Here is a 19,870-nt window from a genome sequence, read left to right as displayed (position 1 = left end):
TTGAATTTTAGGTACAGTTTAAATGATCATAACTTAAATTACACTGTTTATTAACTTCCTTTATTCTGGTTTAGTTAATTATATAAAGAAGAGCTTAAAGAATATTATATGAATAAAATGTTCTGTCAATATGACAGTTATTCTATGTCATAAATGTCATATTTTAATGTGCATTTTTTAAAATACTTGAGACATTTTGAGAGATCTGGAATAATTAATTATTTACTTGTATTTTTATGTTCCTGTGTGCAATTAGAGTTTTAATGATACAGCCTGAGAGGGACAAGTGAACAAGAGTATTAATTTTAGTTCCTACGCTAAAAGGCATAGCCACTCAGAATACAGAAACAGAAAGGCCATTAATCACCATTGTAACCAAAAAAGGCAACAAAAGATAGCCAGATATATAATTTTTCTGATACGTTTTGAGGTATTTCTATGTTTGTTTCTTTGTTTAATTTTCGGTTTGGAAATTTGTTTTAAACAGGGGAAAGTTGCCCAGACTGCTTGCATGTCAGCCTGCCAGCATCTGTCAACATCCCTAATGCAGATGCTACTGGACAGTGAGTTAAAACAAATAAGCATGGGAGCTGTTCAGCAATTTAACTTAGATGTCATACAATGTGAATGTAAGTACCTTCTTGGTTAAATCTCATGCGTTTCTAGGAATCTGTATTTAAATTACATGGAAAAAGAAGTATATAGTAGGATAGTTCAGAAAGGAGGGAAGAGGCCTGATTGAGGTAAACTTTCAGGAGCCTTAGAAGCAACTTCCTTCCAGGAAGAGAAAAATATCTCAGCTTTACATTTAGGGCCTCTAGAGAGAGGCACTGAAGTGGCAATCCAGACTGGGATCATTAAAAAGATGATTCATTTTCCCCTTATTCCTTCTTATCATTCTTGCCTTCTTGCCAGGACTCTCCAGTGTTTGTCATAAATGAATGAAATCATTCTAAGTTTGTCATTCTTAACTTTCCCTGTAAGTAACTCATTAGATATTTATTAGAAGGATGCTCTTAGGACTCTGCATTCCAAATGAAGCTTTTATATTCTGAATTTTTTGTTCTTTTCACCAAAGAATTTCTCAAGCCTTTACTTTTGCCACTGGTTTTCACTTAATTTTTGGGGGGTAATGAGGTTAGCAGATTCCATAGTCTAATGTGGACATTAGCCAGTTAGCTTCAAAACTGGATGTGCTGTTTGGTTATTAGCCTTGTCATATATCCTTCTGGATGTGGGTTTTATAACTCTTAAATTGTAACTCTTTAAATACAGGACATGAGCATATGGAGCAATTTTTCAGCAGTGCTTTCAATTCAATGGTGCAATGATTAAATGATGAAAATCCCTGGTTGACAATTTAGTCAGGTACCTCTGTTAATAAACTGAAAATCAGTGGGGTGCAAGAAGGATTAAAAAATGTTTGTCTGAGGCAAAGTTTGCAATAATATATTCTGTGTGAAAGACATTTAAAAATTAAATGTTAGCAGCTTGCAACTGAAGCAGGAGTGACAGATTTTTTTTTTTCAAAGAAATATCAAATATTTGCCCACTGTATATAAGACATTCTTCTAGGAAAAAACATACTTCATGTTAAAAAGAATAATTATGAAAGTTCTTTGGTCAAGTACAATTGTTTATTACACACACAAAAATAAATAAATACAAAGTTTTAAAAAACCTATTTCCCTCAAAAAAAGAGAAATGCTTATCTACAAAGCAAAAGAAAGATAGTTTTTCCCTAGAGAAGAGAAGGATTCATTTCCTTTCCTAGAAAGCATTTCTAATTTTCTGTAGAAAACCTTTATTATACTTCTTTCTAAAAATAAAACCATTATTTACAAAATGATACTTATTTTGTATTTACAAAAAACCTTTTTTTACAAGTTTCCAAGCTCAAAGTAATTGTTATTCCGTTCTAGAAATAATTTGAAACTGATTTCTTAAAGTTCTCAAAAAGTTGTCCTATGAGATCATTCGTGTATGACATTGCTTATGTATGAAATTACATCATACAGAAATATTGCTTGAGGCATTTTGTATTACATCTTTAATATGGACTCAAGTCATTAGGTGATTTGAATTGTTTATTGGCATTTGGTTGTGTCTTTTTAATTAGATTTTTTGGTTCAAAAATGGAAATTATTGTTTGGTTCGACAACTTTAGGTATCTGGATCTTCCTTCTAGTCTCTTGCCTCTCTCCATGAAGCACTATCCTAATTATACTAAGAGAAAGGCACATAAAAAACAGAATCTTTGTCTCTCTGTCCTACCATAGGGCAGAGTAACCTTTACTTACTTCTTTGCATGGAGTTAATGAAGGCTCCTTTTAAAATGCTGCTGTTTTCTTAAAGGACTAATTCTTGGAAGAGACCAAGAAAGGTTCTAAGTATGAAGTGTAAGGCTGTTAAAGAAGTCTTGGGGTCAGGTACAGAGGGGTGAACACTAGTCTGATGGAGACCCAGGTTCTGGCACTGTAGATAAGGAAAGGGAGAGACCAGGACTCAAAGACAAGCCACAGGCAAATCTCAGCTTCTTTTGTGATAGTGCCTGTGGTTGTCTCTGCTCCTTAATACTTAGTGTCATTACTTAGTCATTATTTAATACAATATCATGCATTCTGGACTCTGAACAAATATAAATCAACATTACATCTTTCATGCTTATTTCATTCTCTTTCTGGTGCAAAAGAATTATCTACCCTCCGACTCATTACTTTTAGTGGTTGGTACATAAATCACTTAAAAATGCAACTTAGCTTTCTCTAATGAGTATTTTAAAAGAATTTTAAGTTTTCATCCTGTTTAAGTTGTGTTTTTGTTTGTTAAATACAGAAAAAACTTTAAAAATACAAAGTTTATTAATATTAATGCAGTATGTATGCTTTCTACATACTGGGGCAAGGAAAAAAGAAAGGGAGATAGGAAGAGGAATTTGGCTAGGTAGAAAGAAGGCTAGAATACATGATAAATTTGTGAAGAGAAGGGATTTGGATACCATAAAAATCAACTGGGATATGCAGAAGATAGGCAGGTAGTTCAGACGTAGAATCCTAGAAGCTAAAAGAGTATTGAGTTTCCCCACCCACCTGGTGATACACACACGCACACACTCACACACACTCACATGTTCCTCTATCTACCTTGAAATCCTCTCTAAAATAACCCTGCCAAGTAGTTGTCCAGCTGTTCTTGAACATCCAGTTTGGTAGATGAATCCTCTTCAGAAAATAAGTTTCCGTATACTACGTCCTTCTTACCATTTCTTACATTGAGCTGAAATCACTTTCTCTCACCTTCTCTTCATGGACCTAGTTCTACCTAAAGCTAGTCACCACAAGTGCATATTGTGACATTGTGCAAATTAGAAAAGGTATTCCCACTAAAAGAAAAAAGTCCCCCATATTTGTTCCCTTGATAGGAATTAGAAAAAGTTTACCCTTTGTCCCAGCTAAGGCACATGGCTTATCAAGTGAAATGTGAACTAGATTTCAGCCCTCCTTTCCCCCCCTCCTCTCCTTAGCTGGGCAACTGTGTGTAGTAAGCAGTCTGACAACTAACTATATGTAGTAGTTGTGCTTAGAGTCATACAGAAAAAAAACAAACAAATCCTTATCCACAAGCCATATATGAAAACTGCTCTTACAGCCTTCCAAATTTTCTGAATGCCAGAAATCAACAATTCTTCTTACTGTTCTCAAACGATATGATTTTAGATCCAAAGCTCTTTTAACAAACTGGTTTGACTACCTCTGTTTAATGTCTGATACCCAAAGTTGAATGCAGAGATACTCAGGTGTGGGGGAACCAGTATAATATATAGTCGGGCTATCAAATACGTTGTTCCGTATTCTGTAGTTTGTTAGTAAAGCCCAAACTGTTACTACTTTTTTTGTTTGCCAGAGTATACTCTCAAATCATGGAAGTTACAATGTTCTAAAATCTCTGTGTCTTTCTCCTTTTTTGTGATTGTTAAGCTCTGTTTTTCTTATCCTATCCTTTTATATTGCTTTTTTATTTTATGATTGTAAAGTTATCTCTATAAAATTTTATTTTAGGATTTGTCCCATAGCTAGCCTATCAAGATCTTTTTATATCACAATTTAATATCATCTGCAGACTTGTAATCATACTTTTTGCATATTTAACAAGGTCATTAGCAAAATGTTGAACAAAACCCGATGTCTATAACTCGAGACACAGTACATCACTGGGCCCCAAACTGCGGTCCTCAGATGAGCAGCAGCAGTATCACCTGAGAACTTGTCAGAAATGCATATTCTTGGGCCCCAGCCTGCTGAATTGGGTACTTTGGGCACAGGACCTAGACGTTTTTCTTTGAATAGGCCCTCCAGGGGATTCTGATGCACAGTAAAGTTTGAGAACCACAACTTACATGGTCCTCCTTTCATATTGACTTAGCTCCATTATTCAGAATTTTATGGGTATCTTAAGATTTTTTCCAGCCAGTTACTAATTCCCTAATTGAATCTAACTCGTAGTTTTGCTGTTATGATCAACTTTGTCAGATGCCTTACTGGCATATAGGGATAATAACGACCACTGAACTTTCCTTATCTACCAGTCTAATTACCCTTTCAAAGCAGAAAATTACACTACTCTGATTCCTTATAAACCCATATTTACTCATAGTAATTACTTTCTCTTCAAGAGGCTTAGAAACCATTACTTAAAAGTCTGGGACTGGTTCTTGGGATTAACATAAAATCCTACCAGTCTGTTTTGTGCTAGCAAGAGATCCAGAGTCCAAGGGAGTTGGGTAGCAGGAATCAAGACTGGAGACCATGAACACCGAATGGGGAATTCAAGACAGGCTTAAGTCAAAGAATTTAAGCAATTGGGAGTGAGCGTAAAATATAAACATCAGGAATGGACTTTATTTTGAGTTAGATTTCCCTTTTTATTTGGTGTGATCAGAAAAGCAGGATGTTTCTTTTTTCATCCTCTTACTTTGTAAAAACAGTATACATGTATTTCCCAGGCCCCAAAATGTCAGTCCACGCGTAGAAACAAGTAGCACGCCTAGCTGAAGTTGGGGAGATGGAAAGTTGGAAATAATTCAGTTCCTCATGTCATTCAGCCACGTGCTTTTAGTTTTTGTTTTGTTTTACTTTTCTGATGATGACAGAATTAGCACTGATCCATCTACCATATATGCTCTCCTGTTCTTTCAAACCATGTTTTGGTGCCCTTTTCTCTGACATTCCTTGTGACACACATACTTGTGAATTAAACTAGCTTAAACTAAAATTTCAGTCTGTAACTGAATTATTTTGCATGTAAAGTCAACTGACTTTGTAGAAGATTCATTTATTCAAATGTTTAATGAGAACCTGTTACCTGTTATACACTGGGAAATCGAAGATGAATCAGGCTTCAAAGATCTCACAAGCTCTTTGCTCGGGGAGGAGACAGACATGTAAATAACCATAAAACATAAATTCTTCAGAGGAGTATATATTCTAGAGAAGGAGCAATTAATTTTACATGCCATGGGGTTGAGAAGATTAGCTACATTAGAAGTGAAATCTGAGCTGCGTCTTAAAGGATGAGTAAGATTGCATCTAAAGCAGGGCAGGGCCTTCTGAGCAGAGGGAATGGCATAGGCAAAAGCACTGTGATGATCAAATGCTTAGGGAATCGTCAAACAGTCTTGTGTGGCTAGACTGCAAGATGCATGATGAAAGTATTGAAAGATATGGCTGAAAAAGTTAGACTCCTGAATGCTTGGACTTTATTTAATAAGCAACAGGGATCCACTGAAGCTTTTTAATCAGGACCATGACATGATGAAATCTCTGTCATAGAAGGTTAACTGTGTCGTTCAGAAATTGAACCGAAAGGAGAGAAATACAGAAAGTAGCAAAACCTGTTTAAAAACTATTGAACTTTTTCATGTGAAGGATAAAAATATTTTGATTTTGGGCAGTGGGAATGAAGAGAAGAGGATGGATTCCAGACATTTTGGAGGAGGAAATATATAAAATTAGTGCATGAGTAAAGGTGCAATTTGATATGAATTAGATGGTTTGAATCAGAGAATCACAGTGGAAGAGAACTAGGGAGGTGGTGTGTGAAGAGAGAGAAAAAGGAATAAAAGAGATTTAACAATCCAGGATAGATCAACATAGAATTTATAATTGTAAGCACCCTGCAGAATTCTATGCTCGTAGCATATTTGTGGAATAAATGACCAAATTAACAAATCAGGAAATCTCTATAATCTACACTTGTCTCTCCTAGAGTTGTACCTTTGTTGTTAAAACGTTAAGGCCAGCTGATACTGCTGTACTTTAATTCAAGACCACTTAACTTCTTGATACAGGCATAACTGATCACTTGTAAAAATTTTTCACATTGATGACTATGTTTAAATGACTCTTAAACTTCATCTGTTTTGAGCTAAACCGTCATAGTTTCTTTAATGTTTTCTTACGGGATTATTTTCACTACCCTTTTGATCATTTTCCTTTGGATCTTTTTCTATTGTTCTTTTTTAACCCATACTAGGTCAAACTTGATAAAATGTCTGAGTTCAGGAATATAGAATCATATGAACTTACATAGACCTTTTTTTAAATGGTGCCTTCAAATCCATCTTAAGATATTCTGAGCACATGTCAGGAAGTTGAGACCATGGTTCCAGTCCTGGCTCTTCCCTGTGTTTTGGGAAAGTGCCTTTGGATAAACCACTCAACAATCTAGAGGCCTAAATTTGTCCTTGAAATATAGTATTTGGAATTGATAATTTCCAAGATATATCCTAGTTCTAAGATTCAGAAGCAGCAAGAAGAGTATGGGGCTTTGGAGTCATATATTAATTGTGTCATACCTACTATGTGCTTGGCATTTAGGAGATACAGTAGTAAGCAAAACAGAAGAGGAGCTAACCATCTTGGGGTTTAAGCTCGGTGAGGAGGTAGTCATTAAATAACTGCACTAATAAATATGATTAAGTTGGTAAGTTCTATAAAAGAAAAGTATGTGGCACTGTGAGAAAGTACAAGGTGTGATCAAACAATACAGTGAATGTCTAAATAAAAAAAAACTATTACAGTAAATGACACTTTGCCATTAATCCCCCTCAAAATACTCCCCCTCACTTCAGACATACTTTTCCCATCAGTCTTCACTTTCTGAAGCAGTTCTGGAAGTCCTCTTTTGTGACTGTGTTTAGTTGCGCTGTTGTGGCTGCCATGATGTCCTGAATCATTTTGACTTTGGGGAAGAGCCAGAAGTTGCCCGGTCCCAGAGCCAGTGAATAAGATGGCTGAGGACACATCATAATGTTTTTATTGACTGAAATTGCCGTACCAGAAGCATGTGTGACATGGAGCCTTTCCGTTGTGATCAACAAATATAGTGAATGCTGCTGCCGAGTGCCATCCAACGGAAAGGCAGGAATCTTCAATAGGGGAAGTGGTTTGATGAACCTTAGTAACAATGTGTGACAAGTTTCAACTTGTTCGGTGCAGTCAGTTGGGTGCGAGCTACGGTTGAGGAAGGTGTGTTTTAAAGTGTGCCATAAATCATGGATCACAAAGAAACATTAACATGAAATGGGCAAACAGTTTCATCCTCCATCATGATAATGCTTCTGGTACGGCAGTTACGGTCAAATAAAAACATTACGGTGTCCTCGTCCACCTTATTCACCTGATCTGGTGCCGTGCAACTTCTGGCTCTTCCCCAAAGTAAAAATGACCATGAAAGGCAAATGTTTTGAATGGATTCAGGATATCGAGGCAGCTACGACAGCACAACTAGAGACACTCAAGAAAGAGGACTTCCAGAACTGCTTCAGAAAGTGGCAAGAATAATGGGATAAGTATGTTCGAAGTATGAGGGAATATTTTGAGGGGGATTGATGGCAATATGTCTTACTGTAATACATTTTTTAAAAATTAAACATTCACTGTATTTTTTTATCACACCTCATATAAGTAGCAGACCTAATTTAGATAAAAGTTGCATAGGTTGAGAATATTAGGTAGAGTCTACGCCATGAATGAAGTGGATGCTTTTGGTTAACTTGACCATAACCATAATACTGCTAAAACTGTGTGGTTGGAGAAGTCAGGAAGTCATCAAGGAACGCATCTTTGGAGTTGCAAATGTAGCCCCCTCCAAAAGTTGCACTGAACCTTTGATCCTGTTATAGATTTTGTGTAAATTCAAGAGAAATCACTTCCTACATGGAAGAGCATTTGCCAAGGTTGACATAAAGCTGATGTTCTAAATCTGTTGAATGTGCTTTGCTTTATAGTATTTTTTAAACACCTGTTAGGTATGGGGCCACAATATAGGTACCTTACAAATACAATTGTAAAGTATAGAGGAAAAGATCAGAATGTCTTCTTAAGTTCCTATAAAGGTATCTCAGAAATTCTTTGTATCACTAACAAAATACAGAATATTTCCAAAGCGTCAGGCAATCAGAAAGATTTGAAGTACCCAGAATAGGTTTAGATGCACTTTTTCATGCATTCTACAGAAATACTTAAATGGGGGTAATCATCTCCTAAGAGTTTAACTTCTTAAATCTATAGGCACTAGAAAAGCTCCAGATTGAAGAGTACTGGCACCTGTTTCAATGGTGAGTTATTGAGGAATTTGTGAATCTCTAGGTGTGAAGGCCTTGGTCTTTATTCATTTTGGATAAAGGCTTAACCCACCTCAAAAAAAGATGAAGCTTCTTTATAGACTTTTTTTGTCCATGACAGTAACCTCAGGGCTTCTAATTCTAGCCTTTAAAAAGACCCATACCCCAAAATAAAAGGTTCAGGGAAAAGCATATGGATGATATAAAATAATATTTAAATATCTTTTTTAAAAGTAAGCTGGAGGCTATTATGCTATTTGGCTATCTGAATTTATTCCTGGTTTTAATGGCATTTAAGGTGTCAGATTGAGGCTACTTTGCCCATGTTTAATTCCAAGAAAGGGAGAGGACTAGATACTACTTTATATAAAAGGAGAGATAGATGTAGAGGGGCGTTTGGTCCAAGGGGCTTGTATCCCACTGCTGCCAACCACATGTAACAGAATGTAATTCTAAGCACTAAGAATTCTCTAGGACCCTTGATTCCCAGGCATAAGTTCTTCTTCACCACCAAAAAACCCACTAGATGGTGCTCTTAGTCATCCCTTCCAATGACACATCTGGTAAACACAGGGTACTTTGCCTAGCCAGAATTTGAGTTCTAACTTTCTACTTTAAGTCTTCAGGTCTAGCAGGAAAGGAATGATCAGAAATCTGTTCGGTATGTAAATTATTTGGCATTTATAATCAGTCATTTATTTAGTTAGAAAATTATTCCATTATATATGCTCCTTCCTTATCATCCACAAGTGAAGTCTTGAGACTTTAGCCTAGCCTCCTCACCCTCCTTTTCAATCTTTTTTGACTCCATGGACACTCTTTCTTCCCCTTCTCCTACTCCCTGACAATTCTTTCCACCCTGTGTAGATGTTTTCCAAGTAAGACACATTCTTTACCTTACAGCAAAGATAACTGTCTGCCTAGGACACAATTGTTCAAGGACTTATTCATTCTGCATTTAATTTTAGGGAAAGTTTCATGTTTTCATGGCAGGATACGTACTTATACAGCCTGACTTGCTTTATTATGAAGGTGATGGGGAACCATTGAAAGATGTTAAGCTATGAAGTGGCACAAATCACATTTACATCTTACATAAATCACACTGGGAAAAGTGGATGGAGAGGTGGCACACAAGAAGCAGGGAGACCAGATAGGAGTGTATTTTAATAATCAAGACAAGAAATGATAGCTTGAACTAAGGTAGAGACAGATTCAGACTCAAGATATTTTGAAGGTAGAAACAACAGGATTGCCTGAATTTAAGTTTTAAAGAGGTAAAGGAAAAAATAGGAAGCTGTTGATAAATTGAATAGCATATAATTACAAATGTCCTCTGTGCCAGATGATTATCAGAGTGCTAAATTGCTTCCAATCTCTGAAAAACATTTGAGAAAAAGCCCTGAGAGCTATCAACTAGTGAGTTTCATTTACATATTGGTTAGGTTCTTGTGAGGAGAGATGGCTAAAAGATGAGAGGTTGAATACTTAATCAGATTCTGGATCAGCAGATTGAATGCCATGAGGTCTGAATTAACTGTGTGATCCTGGGCAAGTCACTTCACTTTTATTTTTCCTACCCTATAAAATCAAGGACTGGGTGACTTTTAAACTGAGCCTTCAAGGGACTGATGGAGGTATTTCAAAAAGGATGTCTCTTCTAGCTGCCCTGTTTAATAAAATAAGTTATTGTGATGATCAAAGAAGACGGTGTGTGAGAAAGTGCATTGTAAACTGGAAAGTGCTATATAAATTATTGGTACTGTTATAATTTTGACACTGAGCTCTTAGGTTTAATGCCAAGCAATAGGTCTTAAACTGCATTATCTTAAATAGGAACTGAGGGAGAAGAAAAATGACATTTCAGCATAGAAAAATTTGGGGAGAGTAAGTAGATAATAATTGCAAGTATAATCAAAATTGAGCTGATGTTTCTGCCTGATATATAAAGTAAGTCTCTCTGCGTTATAGGAAGTCTTTATTGTGTGTGTATGTGTATATATATATGTGGTTATGGTAGAAGCTGAGCTAATATTTACAGTCTTGGTTGGTTGGAAATCACGAGGGATTCATAGTTAACTCTTACTTAGAAATAATAGTCTAGGAGTGTGGCCAGAAAAGCTAACAATATAGGGGAGGTCCTTAAGAAAGGATTTTTTAAATTAAAAAACACTATGACTTTTAATAGGCTATTATAATTTTGCTTATTATTCTTTCATTAAGATCTGATGGTACTAAAGAAAGGCAACTCAGTTACCTGGGACATGGTAGGCAGGTGATGGGGTTGCCACCGGATGAAATTATGCCCCTTTTCATTGTACGAAAAGACAGAGGTGTGAGTCAGTTATACTAAATAATGAAAAGCGTGGCCAGATTTGCCCAATAAATCTTAGTTTTCTGGATATAGGGGGCCCAAGAAGGGTAAGTGTAGTCACCTATCTAATGGACATAACTACTTGGTACCTAGCAGAGAACGAAGAAGTAAGGGGTGGGGCGGGAATGGTGTACCTCTGAGTAACCAAAAAGTTGCTTATAGTCAAAAAGTACATACTGTATACTCAAAGGCATTTGTAAAACCCAAATGTGGGAGGGGCCCTTCTTCAGGCTGTATTTGCTCTTACTTTAGACACAATTCTAGTAGTTGACTAGCTAACTTACCAGCTCAAGAATATTAAAGATTACATATTAATAAGAGATTACATATTTAAAAATTACAGATTAATGAGTAAGAGAACCGGGAATAAGAATTTATATTAAAACTAAAAGAGAAAAGGCAAGAAAATAACAAAAGCTAAACACAACATCTCAACACAGCATTCTGAGCTATTTAATGTAATAAATAGAAAACAGCTTTTAATACCATAGCAGCCCTGGAAATTTATTATATGGAATGTAAAGTGTTTTCTTCTTACTTTCTATAGTTTTTTTTTAGAGGTATATTTGACATATTAGTGATCCAGAGAATTAAGAAAAGTTCAAATAATATTTAGTATACTCAAAAAAAATAAAACATAAGGGAATTACAGTTTAAAATTCCATCAAAAAATGCTTAAGATTAAAAAAAGTTTTGATGCTTATAGCAAAGGTTATCATTATGTTAAAAACAACAGCAACAACAGAAATTTATTTTAAATTCTTTATTCTTTAAAACTGCCAGATAAATTAAGCTGTGCTAGGCTTTCATATGTTTATTGTTTTTAATCATTGATTTTGAGCCTTTCTAAACTATATTTCACACAAAGTACACTAAACTTAAGAATTATTTTTGGGGGCAGCCGGTTAGCTCAGTTGGTTAGAGTGCAGTGCTCTTAACAACAAAGTTGCCAATTCCATCCCCACGTGGGCCACTGTGAGCTGGGCCACTGTGAGCTGCGCCCTCCACAACTAGATTGAAACAACTACTTGACTTTGAGCTGATGGGTCCTTTCAGAAAAACGCACTTAAATTTAAAAAAAGAATTATTTTATTATTTCAAGAACAATATAAGCTGAAATTTTAATTGATTTCTAAAATACTGATCAGATAAATTCACAAATGGAAAATTTATAATATTGTCTAAGAAAACTCAGATATTAATGAGGAGGAAGAATGATTGCAGGCATTCTTATTCTTATTAGAGAAGCTTGAGTGTAAAACGGTAGGGTCTTTTTTTATGAGCCAAGTTTTTTGTCTTCAAAATTACTAACATTGGACTTGTTTTCAACTTAACTATGACAAGCTATGTGTTACAATTTTTTAAGTATAAAAGAATTGTTGAAAAAAATCTTGGAAATTTATTTTTCTATCTTGTCTTAATAGACCTTTTAATTTTTAAAGAGGTGGGATTCTCTTATGGAAAAAAACTATTTAAAGATCTGAGCAGACATTCCTGTATCATCTTCATTTTGCTACTTAGAACATTTTACCTGTTGTCTGCATGTAAAGCTGACTTCTTACATGTCTGCCTATTATTGCTGTTAGAGGTAGGATTTTTATAGCACATATTCTGTAACAAAGCAGATGTTTTGAAATATGTTGACAGCCATGGAATTGGTATAGTTTCAAAATGCTTCTATAATCGTTCACCTAAGGCTAAAGAGTCAGAAAACTTCTCTTGATTGAAGTATATTACTACCTTGAACTTCATGTAGGATAACCGTTCTAAATTTATTGTAATTAAGGATTATAGTGATTAAATGTCAGATTAGAAGTTTAAAATTATTAAAATATTTGTGGTAATGGGTGTGGAAAACATTCTCAGTAATGGAAATTGAAGGTTATAGATAGTCTTCATTTGGAATGGTTACGTGTAAATATTATAATACATTTGTAATGGGTAGAAATTAATTTAGCGGTTAAACCCTTGTATATTTTGCAATCTTGTTTTTCTTCTTTTTTTTTTTTTTTTGGAATAGTGTTTGCCAGCTCTGAGCCTGTGCCAGGATTCCAGGGGGATACCCTGCAGCTAGCATTCATTGACCTCAGACAAGTAAGATGTAATAATGTACTTCTCATTTATTGCCTCTACCTCTTGCCTGTTTTTTTTTTATTTTTTTTCAATGCTACAGGAATGCTTGTTTGCCTCAAAACAACCTTTCTTTACAAAAGTGCTTCTTTGATAACTATATTTGGCCTTTCTCTGTGAACTGACACCTCTATTTTCATTTTAAAATTCAAAACAACCTTTCTTTACAAAAGTGCTTCTTTGATAACTATATTTGGCCTTTCTCTGTGAACCTATATCCGTCTATTCAGTGTTCTCAACTTCATGGAGCGTTCTCATCTGTGAATATTTAACGTAGTCATTACCTGCTAAGCACATAACTAAATAATATCTTCATACTTTGTTTAATGACTTGAGGTTTAAATTGTTTAATTATTTCATGGTCATTGGTGGTATATAACAGTGTCAGGACCCAAATGAAGTGTAAATTATTACAAACTAGATAGGAGCCCCTCTTGCTTAAACTTTTATCATTTGTAAAGAAAAAATTTTTCATAACTTTGATGTATGCCTCCAGAAAGAAGAATAAAACTAAAAAGGTAATTATATACTTACATAATTCTTTTCTAGTTGCATTGACTTGAAGTATAGTAACACATATAATTTTTCAGTCTCTTATCAATTTTACTAACACCTCTATTTTCATTTTAAAATTCTCTTCCTATTAACATTTTTTGATTTCCCCCATGTATATTTTTTTCTTATTCCTTTCTTCTTTCCCCCTCCTTTTTCTTTTTTTTTTCTTAATCCCTGGATTAAGGAGTTTAATAAAGCTGGGAGGCACAGGAGTGTGGAGGAGGGGTGGATCCAAGTTAGAGGGCTCAGGAGTGCTAGAAATGACAAGAGTGACTGCTGCCCTTGGCAAGAAGAACCAAATGGAGATGTAATTAAAACAAAGCCACTGGGATATTGGTCTGTTTCTGGTGCCATACTCTTTGGCGGATGGAGAGGACTGGAGATAGGGCTCCACCGTTGGTATGAATAGACTTTACCACAGTTATGTTTAGAATACGACCAATGTGAGCAGTTTAGGAGCTCTGATTTCAGTAAATGTTTGAGAATAGAGCTATTTTTGCTGTCATTTTAAACCAGTGTTCAATAAGTATTTATGAACTATTATGTATTGATTATTTGGAGAGAGGAGATGTGGTTGAAATAGACACAAAAGTAATGTAAGACATTGTTTCATCCTTTTGGAGCTTTAAAATCCTTTAGAGAAGCAAAACACCCATGAACTGGTTAGGATACTTATAAGACAGTGAGGCGTGTGGGAATAAATGGTATATCTTCAAGTCAGGTTTAGAAGTAAACTGGAAAAGCCATTCCAGTCTCTCAATTATGTCTGTAAAGCTCTGGAAATACTAAATACATTCATATTTATTTCTTTTTGCAATCAGTGCTCATGAATAATATTATGCCAAATAAGGAACATTATTATAGATAACCTAGATCTATAGATGATTAGCCTTACTAAATGGGGGAAGATAGTAGAAAGTTCCAGTTTACCAGAATATATTCTTTCTCTTGAATATAGATTCATTTCCTTTAGGAGTTCTCTATTATAGTCCTATTGCCCTGAACAAGATAATCTAATACAGAAGACTGAGTCCTTTAGCAAGTTGGAAATAGGTTTGGTTGTATATTCATTTCCTATTGGGTTGTATATTCATTTCCCAATTAGGTTGTGGTAAGTTTCTCTATTGCAAAGACATGAATTGTTCTCCAATCCAAAGAGTATGTGATTTAAAGATAGCTCCCATGATATACAAATAATCTGATCACAGATAATTTGAAATTTATTATGTAATATGTTTTCAGTTTTGTGTGAATTTGTATAGTATAGTTTGTAATCTCATTGTAGGATTGTGGATAGGACCACATAATTTATGAAACTGTTGCTAAAGATTCTTTTCCTTGTTGTCCAAATAAGTGGTTGATTCAATGCAGATTAAAACTCTGATGCCAGGCACTTTATTCCTTCAAAGACAATCATCATTTGACAGCAAAGTCCTCTTTATAAGCATATAGCTCACTAGGGAATTGTTATTAAGGCATACTTATAAATATTAATAAACTTCTCAAGTCTTTTTGGTTGAATTTACTTTTCAAGTATGTGCACTTAAAGGCATTAAGTCCTGGTTTACTTTTCCTCATCAGTGTGATTTCTTTAAGAGACTTTTAAGTGAATAAAAAAATTTATGAAATATTTAGAATTATAAAATCTATTATGACACATATGTAGAACTGTTAAAATAAAAGATTTATATAGAAATAACTAATATAAAACATAATTTTTTGTTTTGTAACACTTTTTTTTAATTTTTCAATTGCAGTTTTGACATATTATTAGATTCAGGTGTACAACACAGTGATTAGACATTTATATAACATACATAGTGATCACCCCAAAAAATCCAGTACCCATCTGACACCATACATACTTATTGGAATACTACTGACTATATTCCTTATGTTATAACTACATCCCCGTGAGTATTTTGTAACTACCAATTCGTACCTTAATCCCCTCCCCCCTTCACACATCCTCCAAATCCCTCACCACAATCCAGCAACCTTCAAAATGCTCTCTGTATCTATAAGCTTGTTTCTGTTTTGTTTGTTCGTTTATCCTGTTCATTCATTTATCCTGTTCTCTAAAGTCCACTCACAGGTGAAATCATTTGGCATTTGTCTTTCTCTGTCTGACTTATTCCACTCAGCACAATACCCTTTAGGTCGGTCCATGTTGTTGCACATGGCAAGATTTTATTCCTTTCTTATGGCTGAGTAGTATTCCATTATATATATGTACCACCTGTTCTTTAGCGATTCATCCATTGATGGACTGCCAGGTTGGCTCCATATCTTGGCTATTGTAAATAATGCTGCAACGAACATATGAGTGCACATACCCTTTGAAGTAGTATTTTGGGTTTCTGTGGATAAATACCCAGAGTGGGATTACTGGGTCCTTCTTTGTCTATTGTTACAGCCTTTGTTTTAAAGTCTATATTTTGTCTAATATGAGTATTGCTACCCCGGATTCTTTGTTTTTTTTTCATTTTCATGAAATAACTTTTTCCATCCCTTTACGTTTAGTCTGTGTGTCTTTCGATCTGAAGTGAGTCTCTCGTAGGCAGCATATGTAAGGGTTTTGTTTTCTTATCCATTCAGCCACCCTGTCTTTTGATTGGAGCATTTAATCCACTCACATTTAAAGTAATTGTTGATAGGTATGTAGTTATTGCCATTTTATTATTTTTTATCTTTTTTCTTCTTAAAGAGGTCCCATTAACATTTCTTGTAATACTGGTATAAAACACAATTTTAAAGTATGGTAGTTAACATACAATGAAAGTGACTACTGAATGCAAAATTTTGATGAGCTAATTTTTTATGTGTTAATTTTTCGAGTTTTAAAAAGGGCTTAAAGTCATTTTCCCTGACTATTAATGTTAAATTTTATTCATACTCTATTCTTATTCTTTTGCATTTTAAAGCAAGAAGATGCAATTAATTCTTGTCTTTAGCTGCTGGACCACTGTGACATAACTTGAATTTTATGATTTCAGAGGTCTGGATTTAATAACTTCACAAGGATGTTTCACCTATATTTGTTTTTCAAATTAATTCATAAATAGTTAAGTGGTGAAATGCCAACTATGGGAACTGGACAAAAATAAAATTGAAAACTAAAGTCTCACATGAGGTGATACAAGCTTTTTGTATCAGATGTCAGTGATTATTTAAATAAGGATGCCTTAAAGTTTCAATAGTGTTATGTTCCTGACTTCATAAAGGTATTTCATAGCATATTATTTTAACACTTTTATATGAAGTAATATATCACCAAACATAAAGAGGGTGTTAACACTTTTATTTACATTTCAGTTGGTTTCTACACTTTTTCTTCTTTTTTCCCAGTCTGTGATCCATTTCTGTCTTAATAGGGCGGCTGACAGTTCTTTTCAAGTATACTTAGAAAGGCAAAAGAGCCCTTTTCATAGTACTTATAAGGGGTCATGCTTCTGTTTTTTTGGTTTAAATTTGATACTGCTTCATGAATTGCTGGGTATGAAAGATTAGGAAGTAGGTCCAGTGGTCAGATTTTACCTGCCCACCCGGACTTTGCCCTGAGGTCAAACTCCTGATATTTGCTGTTCTGAATAGAGAAGTTGATGACAAGTATGAGCTGATACAAGAGGAAAGTTAGAACCATATCAAAGCTGAAGGCAAGAGAATTGGGACTCAATGAGAAACTGTAGCTAAAAGATGGATCATCAGAATTGCCCTCTTCTAAAGAAAAGGAAATAGCTGACCTGTGAGTGAAAAGACTTTATCGTACTGCCAATCACATGCTTGCTAATGGAAGCCAGTTATCTCAACAATATCTTAAGGCCAACTGCCCCGAAGACAATGTGGAGGATTAGCAGTACTGGTACTGCATTATGTGAATATATTTCCTCAGTCTATTTTAAAAGTGCCGTTTGAACATGATTTGTATGTGTAAACTTTTTTCACAAGTAAAGCCTATCATCCTCCTACCTCTGGTTCTGAAATTGTCACTAAATGAAGGACTTTGAAATACTTATGTGTGTCTCTTTGCTTTTACAAAGACCATCTATTTTGTTAAATACAATCTTTCAAATGGATTTCAAATAGGTAAAATTCTTTTGACAATGTACGAAAACCTTAAAATTTTTAAATTATTTTTATTATAAGACTATATAATATACAATATTCACTGATAATTTTTTATAAGTCGTTCTTAATACATAGAAGTATTTCACTAAATATCGCTAGAAAATGAGGTTTCCCATATAACTGGATTATCCAGGTAAGTAAAGATTAGTTTTTAATCACCGAAACTTTTTAAATGTAGCCAATTTAACTGGAAACTTTAAAAATACATGTCTCACCTCCATAGCTTCTTATTGAACATAATTCTTACAGTAAATGGAGTATCTATGGCTCACTAATTTTAATACTAAATCCTCTTTATTTGGTCCTATTTCTCTTTGTGTAAGTTAGACTGGTAAGATATCATTGCAGCATTTGACAATATCTTGGTAATCTTTTAGACAATATGGAGAAGTTTAGGTATGTTGGATGATAATGCAGTTAGGTAGGTTTGAAGCTAATAAAGCAATCTCTTGCTCAAAAAATGTTGGTTAATGTATTATTATCACCCTAGAGCAGTGTTTCCCAAAGTGTTTTTCCAGGAACACTGATTTCTCAAGATGAGAAAAGATTTCTTTTAAAAAAAAAGTCCAAGTCAGGTAAGTTCGGGAAACACTTTATACTCTAATTGCCTCTTAGAGACTTACCATGTGCATTCAAATTGTAAGAACTGAGAAATTCTGCAGTAACCCAGCGTTTCCCAAACTCATCACAGAAGACCTCCCTCATTCATTCTGGGTTGTATCACATGAAACATAATTTGTGAAATGCTGCTTTAAGTCAAGACTCTGGCAGCACCCTCTAGATGTCTGTCTTTGACAGTTTGGGATCAACAAATATTTTAAATGATGACTTGGATATAAGAAATAGGAATTATTTGTATAGGTTGCACAAAGCTAGAAGAGCTACCTAAGATGATAGAAGACAGAATCAAAGTGCTCTCAGTAGGCTTGAGTGATAAGCCAAAGCCAACAAAGTTAAATTTAGCAAGGAAAATATTAAGTGCTCTATTGAACTTTTTGAAATTAAGTTTTAAAAAGTACAGCCTATAGGAAATCTGACTTCTAATATGAAAAAGATCTAGTAGTTTCAGTTAACCTCCAAATGAACCAACATTGTGGTGGGAATTCTTAGATTGTGGTATTTGGGTTAGACCACTGTGCTTTGGGGCTAAGACTGTTTCTCAAGTGGTGCATGATGATATAGATACTCACCAATTGGAAAGCACATAAGAGAACTATTTAATAGAAGGCTAGTGAGGGATCAGATACCTTGTCATATGAAGAGCCTTTTAAAAATCTGGGAATATTTAGTCTAAAGCTTTAGAGAGGTATACCTTTGTAGAGCAACTCAAATATGTGATTCTTATTAGCCTAGATATGAGTCAAGTATATCATTTTCTTTTTCCTATTAAAATCCTATGTCATAAAAATTATCTTACAATTTTCCTTTCCCTATCCAGGATTAGATCCTGTTTTCAAGTATTTGATTTTGGCCAAACTAGTGAAAAGAGGAGTGATCATTCCTCTGAACTATGAGTAGAGAATTTGAGAATTTAAATTGTGCAAAATATATTTGGATCTCACAGAACTTTTCAAATATTTTTTGAAGTATAACATACATTCAGGCAAATCATAGGTGTACTATTGCGATTTTTCAAAAAGTGAGTACACCTCTCTAACACCGAGATCAAGAAAGAAAACTGGACCAGTAAGTGCCTCAAAAGAGCTATCAACTTTTTGGTTCTGCTTCCTTTCGCTCAATATTATGTATGTGGAATTTACCCATGTTGTTACATGTAGTTGTGGTTCATTTTACATGTAGTTGTGTAGTCTTCCGATACATAAATATACCATAATTTATACATTCTCCTAGTGATGGACATGTGAATTGATCCCAAATTTACTGTTACAGATTGTGCTAACATGACATTCTTTTACCTGTCCCTTGGTGAACATATGCACACATTTCTGTTGAGGTATTTACCTAGGAGTGGAATTGCTGAGTTCGGGTGGTATGTATGTGATCAGTTTTAATGGACACTGTGAAGCAGTTTTCCAGAGCAAGGTTGCTAGCTTATGCTT

At 34.7% G+C, this 19,870-nt stretch overlaps 1 protein-coding gene across 5 annotated transcripts in view; it reads left to right on the top strand.

Moving 5' to 3' along the window:
* Positions 1-19,870, top strand: part of EXOC6 (exocyst complex component 6) — a 166,782-nt gene that overhangs the window by 121,151 nt on the left and 25,761 nt on the right. For all 5 annotated transcript variants that reach the window (XM_019739513.2, XM_019739530.2, XM_074339380.1 and 2 more), the window contains exons 19-20: positions 488-629; positions 13,018-13,091. In XM_019739513.2, coding sequence (XP_019595072.2) covers positions 488-629; positions 13,018-13,091 — 216 coding nt within the window. The remainder of the gene's footprint in view (positions 1-487; positions 630-13,017; positions 13,092-19,870) is intronic.

The sequence above is a fragment of the Rhinolophus sinicus genome, linkage group LG07 (assembly GCF_036562045.2).
Source record: "Rhinolophus sinicus isolate RSC01 linkage group LG07, ASM3656204v1, whole genome shotgun sequence".
NCBI lineage: Eukaryota > Metazoa > Chordata > Mammalia > Chiroptera > Rhinolophidae > Rhinolophus > Rhinolophus sinicus.
The sequence above is the reverse complement of the archived record's forward strand: the minus strand, read 5'-3'. Positions and strand labels throughout refer to the sequence as shown.